General features: G+C 50.6%; 1 protein-coding gene across 1 annotated transcript; it reads right to left on the reverse strand.

Annotated features, from left to right (window-relative positions):
* Positions 1-103: 103 nt before the first annotated feature.
* Positions 104-4,180, reverse strand: LOC136334869 (dCTP pyrophosphatase 1-like). Its single transcript, XM_066275681.1, has 3 exons — positions 3,949-4,180; positions 3,188-3,298; positions 104-590 (listed from the first exon to the last, which is right to left on the reverse strand). Exons 1-3 carry the CDS (start codon positions 4,047-4,049, stop codon positions 290-292), a joined length of 513 nt encoding a protein of 170 aa, XP_066131778.1. The 5' UTR covers positions 4,050-4,180; the 3' UTR covers positions 104-289.
* Positions 4,181-7,348: the final 3,168 nt, after the last annotated feature.

Here is a 7,348-nt window from a genome sequence, read left to right on the forward strand (position 1 = left end):
GGGACATACAACAGAGAAACGTGAGCTGGGCTCAGAGGCAGCCCCGTGCCCCACTCCAGCACCTGCTGACACAGAACCTCCCAGCTGCCCAGGAAGAATCCAGTTTCCTGAACAAAACTTTTATTGAATGAAGAGCACTGAGAGGCCATCTAGCACAGGTTCTTGAGCCTGAACCTCAGCAGGCCGCAGGCTGGTGGTCTGTTAGGTAAGGACCAGGATGGGTTCCATGTCCGGGCCACTGTCTGTTGCTCAGATGCCATGCTGAGTTGCAGCTCCTGGGCCCGTGTTTCTAGGTTGAGACCTGGTCCGAGGACTCACAGGGAAGGTCTGCTGTCCCCATGGTCTGGCCTTCAGAGGCGGCCCCATGGGGCAGGTCCGTATACTTGCGGGAAGAGCCGCGGGACAGATGTGCAGGGTAGCGCCGCCGGTTGGTGTCCATCTTGGAGAGCACCGCCTGGGGCAGGTCCACAGAGCAGCGGGCCGCTAATGCTACCAGGTAGATGAGGACGTCACTAAGCTCCTCCTGCAGGGCTGCCCGTTCCTTGGGGGGCCAGGCTTGTGGGCCAGGCTCCTCATCGGGCTTCCACTGACTGGGGGTGGGACACACAGGCACATACAGGTGCTAGCTAGGACAACGGGCTCCGCCGCTCAGAGCACCCCTGTCCTTGCAGCAATGAACTCCCACCTCCTAGAGATGTCCTCCAGGGACAACTCAACCCTCCTGGGCCCTGGGTAGAATCAGGGTGGGGGAGAGACCCCAACAGATGACTCATTCAACCTCTGTATCCCTACCTGAGCCAAAGGGTTGGCAATGGATCACTTCACTTAAGACCCAATTCTTTTTTTCTGTTGATTTTGAGAGAGATCGAGGGTAGAGAGAGATAAGAAGGGAGAGTGAGGAGCATCAACTCATAATTGCTTCACTTTAGCTGTTCATTGCTTAGTTCTTGTGTGTGCCTTGAGGCGGGGGGGCTCAAACCAGCAACTTTGGGGCTTCGAACCTGGGACCTCAGCATTCCAGGTCGATGTTCTATCTACTATGCCACCACTGGTCATGTGTCAAGACCCAACTCTACTTCTCTCTAGCCCTGGCCACTGCCACCCGACTAAATCTCAGACCTGGACCACTGGGGATGCCTGCTACCTCATTTACTCTTGCCCACTTTCATCTTTTAAAAGTACAAATCACATTTAGTCCCTCTTCTGCTAAAACTCCCCTAGCTGTGTTGGAATAAAATCTGAAGTCCTGAACATGCCCTCCAGGTCCTGCACGAGCCAATTTCTGCCTCTTCCAATGTCATTATCCATTACTCTCCCTAACTCCCCACTTAAATCACTTGGCCTTTTCTGTCTTGTCAACAGGTCAAACCATCACGGGCCCTTTGCTCTGAGTGATTCTCCCCCTGATTCCCCAAAGCTTTCCCACAGATGGCTCCTTCCTGTCGCCCAGGTCTCAGCTCAGGTGTCACCTCTTCAGAAAAGCCTTCTCCCTGTTTCCTTCTTTCTCATTGCCTTATTTTCCTGCTAAAACTCATCACAATTCCTGATCTTTTAAAATCAGTTTGTTTATTGCCTGACTGGTGGTTGTTGCAGTGGATAGAGCGTTGACTTGGGACACTGAGTCCCAGGTCTGAAACCCCAAGGTAGCCAGTTTGAGCGTGGACTCATCCAGTTTGGGTGTGGGATCACTGACATGATCTCAAGGTCACTGGCTTGAGCCCAATGTCACTAGCTTGAGCAAGGGGTCACTGGCTTGGCTGGAGCCCCTTGGTCAAGGTACATATAAGAAGCAATGAACGAATGGAAGTGATGCAACTATGAGTTGATGCTTCTTATCCCTCTCGCTTCCTGTCTGTCTATCTATCTATCTGTCTCTCTCTCTAAAATTAGTTTGCTTATTTATTTAGTCTCCTTGCATTCTGAAGGTAGGAACAATGTCTATCTTGTGAAAGACCATATCTCTTGATTCTAGAAGGCCAAGCACACAGATGTTGCCCACAAATCTATAATAAATGGATGGCTTGCCCTGACATGCATCTCTGTGCCCTCATTTCTCCATCCCCACAGTGACTTCATTGGGTCTCACCACTTCTCCCCCGACCTACACCCGCCTCCTTACTGGTCTCCCTGCCCATATTCTTCTGATGATCCAACCCGTCCTGCAGACACAGTGAGTGCTCTTTCTACCACTCAAACCTGGTCAGGTCTTCTGTCCAAACTCCATCAATTCCTAAGCCCAACTGTATCATTCTGAGTTCATATCCCACCCACTGCTGCACAGCCCGGTCACTTATTCGGTAGATATCTACTGACTGTCTACTGTGTACCAGGCACGGGAACACACACTACAGAATAAAACAAACACAAACCACCTGACTGGTGGTGGCACAGTGGATAGAGCATTGACCTGGGATGTTGAGGACCCTGGTTCAAAACCCTGAAGTCGCTGGCTTGAGCAAGGGGTCACTGGCTCAGCTTGAGCCATCCCTCCACCCCCGTCAAGGCACATATGAACGATCAGTGAACATCTAAGGTGATACAACTATGAGTTGAGGCTTCTCATCTCATCTCTCTCTACCTTCCTATCTGTCATGGCTTCTCTCTCTAAAAAAAAAAAAAAAAAAAAAAGAGAGAGAGAGAGAGATACAAACTGCCCTGCCCAGGTAGCTCAGTTGGTTATAGCATCATCCCGATTGCCAAGGTTGAGTGTTCGATTCCTGATCAGGACACATACAAGAATCAACTAATGAATGCATGAATAAATGGAAAAACAAATTGATGTTTCTCCCCCTAAAATCAATTAAAAAAAAATATACATATACACAAACTCAATTTAACTTGCCATTTCCCACTTCACTACCTATGCACATGTAAGCCTCCTTCCTGGAATGTCATAGGAAGGTCTTCTATGGAATAACTTCCTTCCCACCCCAGAAGCCAGGTAAAGGAAGGCTGCCACCACCCTTCTTAGACTGGGATCTGCCCTGCTATTTCTCTCCCAGAAGGCTGGGTGCTCCTAGAGGGCAGGGGCTGTCAGGTCATCTCTGCATCCCCAGCACCAGGGACAGCCTGGCAGTGAGTGAGAAGAGGAAATGGAATCCATGCATATTTGATCAAATAAATCCTCCCACTCTCCCACCCCCACCGCAACACAAACACTCTTCCAGGAAGCTTTTCATCTACTCACAAGAGTTCTGCCAGCTCCCCCACTTCTCCCACCAAGGCCAGGAGGAGGTTCCGAGGCTGGTGGAATTGGGCCCAGTCTCTTTCAGCGGCAAACTCAGCATGGAGGCGGCGGCTGGTATAGGAGAAAGGGGTGGAAGCCCAGGTCCCAGGGTTAGAAGATGGGGAGTAGATGCAGGGCCCAGGCAGGCAGCTCAGTGGTGTGTAGTGGGGGCATGGGTTTCCGATGGGATTCTGCGACTAACTCCTTGGATGGCCTTAAACAAATCTTGACTGTTCTCTGGGACTATAAAACGGGCACGCCTCTACACAGACCCTAAACCCTATCAAAACCTACCAACACCCTCTCTTCCATCCCATCTCCTGCTACCGCTCCTGCAGTTTCCTCCACCTGGCATATCCCTATCTCTTCATGTCTAAATTCTGTGATCTTTATGGAGACTTCGCAAGGTCCACCGGCACTTCCCCTAAGAAACCTTTCTGGGTTTCCTCCAGCAAGAAATAATGCCTGCCCCCTGACACCCCTGGAGGGCAGAGGCAGGAGCAGCCCCGGACCTCGTATTTCCTCCGGGCGTCACCATTTCCCGGGTCTCAGGTGTGCACTGCTAAGCCCACTTTGCATGAGGTTAGAAGGCTCGCCCGAGATCAGACAGCAGAGCTGGGACAGGGGCCCAGCTGCTAGCCAGCCTTCTTCCCGACCACGTGGAGGGGCTCTCCCCAATAAAAGGGGGCTATTTCCCCAGCGCGTGGGCAAGGACGACTTACATGTCCTCGAGCGTGGGTTCCGGGCTGAAGCTGAAAGGGCCGGCAGCATCAGTGCCCTCTCCTCCCGTGTCCCCTCGCTTCTCCCCACCCACAGAGGACATGCCGCCACCGCGCTGCGGTCCACCCCGCACTGAAGAACCCGCGCCCGCTCGGAGCCCGTCTGCAGAGGCCCTGACCAATCGGCCACCGGCGTTAGCGATCGGCCCGGACCGGACCAATAGGAGCAGGCTTCGGGCGTGCGCTCGCAGGTCTCTGCCCTCGAATTCTTCAGTGTTGGCCAAGCATCTTAAAGCTGGAGGTACCAGGTTCCAGCGGGGGCGGAGACAGTGAGGGGGCGGGGAGAGCGCAGGCGCGTCACTTCCCTCCGGGCGCCGACGGCCAAAGGGAAATGACTGGGCGGGAGGGGGCGTGGCGCTCCGTGAAGAACCGCAGAAATGGAGGGTTTAATTTAAGCCAGAGAGGGCACAAGAATATTTCCAGAATACTGTACAGCGGGGCTCTAGGAACGAACTGGAACACGGGTAGCTGTTGTAAGCATTTTACATGTTTAATCCTTGCAGCCACTTATTTAATCTTCACGACAACCTTATGAGCTAGGTAAAATGATCATCATCTCATCCTCATTTTACATATGAGGAAACTGAGTTCTCGGGTAATTTAATTCAAACAGGCTAGTAAAGTGGTAGCCAGATTTCAGATCCGGACAGTTTGGCCCCAGAGTCTGTTTGGCCTACACTGAATTGCCTCAAATGGTGATAAGTAAGTACTACGAAAGCAAAATTTAAATGTATTTAAACAGTATGAAAAATAGGAGCAACTTGCATGGTCTAGGGAAGATGTGGTAAGCAGTGTTGATTACCTACCCAACTGCCCTTTTCACGCCTCCGTTTTTGTAGAACACTGGGTACCACCCTTCTCTCTCTCTCTCTCTCTCTTTTTTTTTTTACAGAGAGAGCGAGTCAGAGAGAGGGATAGATAGGGACAGACAGACAGGAACGGAGAGAGATGAGAAGCATCAATCAGTTTTTTGTTGTGACATCTTAGTTGTTCATTGATTGCTTTCTCATACGTACTTTGACTGTGGGGCTACAGCAGATCGAGTAACCCCTTGCTTGAGCCAGCGACCTTGGGTCCAAGCTGGTGAGCTTTGCTCAAAGCAGATGAGCCCACGCTCAAGCTGGCAACCTTGGGGTCTCGAACCTGGGTTCTCCACATCCCAGTCTGACAGTCTATCCACTGAGCCACCGCCTGGTCAGGGTCTACTTGATTTATCTGTGGCCCCATTGTCCTGCCATTGATGGTTTTATGGGTGAGCATGTGGCTTAGTTCTTGACAATGAGGGGTTAAGGAAGTCTGTTCGAGACTTCTGGGAAAGCGTCTTAGTTTCTTTATTTTGTTTGTTTTGATTTGTTTTAAAGACCCAGTAGGTTTTTACCTTTGATGTTGGTATGTGAGGATTGGATTGTGAGGAGAGCTTGCCCACCAGCTGAGTGGTAGAGAGCAAGACAGAAAGGACCTGGATCCTTGATGATATTGCCGGGCTTCTTAATTTTACAAGTTGCCCTAATTTAGAATTCAGGCTCAAGCCACTTTTAGTTGGTTTTCCTGTTACTTGTTTTTGAGAAAGTGACATTTAAGCTGAGCAAAAACCAAGGGGAATAGAGTTCTTGGTAGAAAGGACAGCAATGCTTAAATCAGGGAAGGCTTTAGCGTGTTCTAAAGACAGGAATTCCGGTATGGCAGGAATGTAGTGAGCATGGGAGAGTGGTTTTGGAGAAAGTAGATGGAGACCCCATCAGATCAATTAACCTTGAATTTTATTTTAGTTTGGATTTTAAGTGTTATGGAAGCCCTTTGGAGCATTTTAAGCAGGGGAGTCACACAATCATATTTTGCATTTCTGAGCCTTCTTGTTGTTGTGGTAAGAATGAATTGGAGGTCCTGGCCAGGTTTCTCAGAGGGTAGAATGTTGTACTGGTGTGCCTGGACAGCGTGCCAGGTTGTGGGTTCAATCCCTGTCAGGCACCTGTGAGAAGCAGCTAAATGAGTGCACAACTAAGTGAGCAACAAGTTGATGTTTCTGTCTCCCTTCTCTCTATATAATCAATCAATCAAATATTTTAAAAGGAAATAACTGTTTTCTATAGCACTTCATCCACTCTAGCTCTCGTGGCACTACCACTTTCACCTTAATTTGGGGTGACTGGTGTCCCTGTTCCAGTCTCCCCCTAGACTGGGTCTCCTACAGAACAGAAGCAGTGTCTGGCTTTTGTTTCTGCAGGGCCTGGTACTTGAGTAGATGAAATACTAATTTATAGGCACACATCTCATGGAATCCCCCCCCTGACTTCCCTGCTATAGGTGGGTATAGTTGTGCCCATTTTGCAGATGAGAAAACTGAGACTCAGAGACTTGTCTGAGATACATAGGCTGTAGCTTACCAGCACTCCTCATTGCTCCTCAACAGCTGAAAGAAATCTTCCTGCCCGTCGTGGAGGAGTAAAGGAGGCCACGCATCCGTGCTTGGTGTGTGCTGAGGTCACCTAGTCACTGCCTCTGCTTCTGCTCTTCTGTCCCTTCTCTTCGTCTTCCTCAAGTTTTAACTTCACTTTTTCTTTTCTTCCTTTGGCCTCTTTTTCCTTTTTTTACTCTTCCTTTTCCTCCATTGCCTTCCTTACCTCTGTTTGTACCTGTGAGTCTTTTCCAGGTTCCACCTAAGGCCCTGTTGCCTCCACTCCCTGCTACCTCCATTTTGATACCCAGCCCCCCTCCCTAAGGAAAAGTTGGATACCTACCTTGCTCTCAACCCTGTATCTATCCTTTCTAAGTTCTAAGAAAGTCCAGGCCAGGGAAGCATTCAATCATTTTCCTCCCTTTTTACTGCCCACCCCAAGCTAGAAAATGAACCAGTCAGAAAGCTGGGTAAGAGGACAACTAAAGTCAAGGTCCAAATATCTTCTCCAAAGCCTTTAAAAGATTGCTGGTGCCAGCCCTGGCCGGTTGGCTCAGCGGTAGAGCGTCGGCCTAGCGTGCGGAGGACCCGGGTTCGATTCCCGGCCAGGGCACACAGGAGAAGCGCCCATTTGCTTCTCCACCCCTCCGCCGCGCCTTCCTCTCTGTCTCTCTCTTCCCCTCTCGCAGCCAAGGCTCCATTGCAGCAAAGATGGCCCGGGCGCTGGGGATGGCTCTGTGGCCTCTGCCTCAGGCGCTAGAGTGGCTCTGGTCGCAACATGGCAACGCCCAGGATGGGCAGAGCATCGCCCCCTGGTGGGCAGAGCGTCGCCCCTGGTGGGCGTGCCGGGTGGATCCCGGTCGGGCGCATGCGGGAGTCTGTCTGACTGTCTCTCCCTGTTTCCAGCTTCAGAAAAATGCAAAAAAAACCCCCAAAACAAAACAAAAA

Source organism: Saccopteryx bilineata, chromosome 4, assembly GCF_036850765.1.
Source record: "Saccopteryx bilineata isolate mSacBil1 chromosome 4, mSacBil1_pri_phased_curated, whole genome shotgun sequence".
In the NCBI taxonomy this organism is placed as follows: Eukaryota; Metazoa; Chordata; class Mammalia; order Chiroptera; family Emballonuridae; genus Saccopteryx; species Saccopteryx bilineata.

Coding starts and splice junctions, on each gene's coding strand:
- LOC136334869 (XM_066275681.1), bottom strand. CDS start 4,049: ATGTCCTCTGTGGGTGGGGAGAAGCGAGGGGACACGGGAGGAGAGGGC. Junction 3,299..3,948: donor GAACCCACGCTCGAGGACAT/GTAAGTCGTCCT, acceptor CTCCTATACCAG/CCGCCGCCTCCATGCTGAGT. Junction 591..3,187: donor GGGGAGCTGGCAGAACTCTT/GTGAGTAGATGA, acceptor TCCCACCCCCAG/TCAGTGGAAGCCCGATGAGG.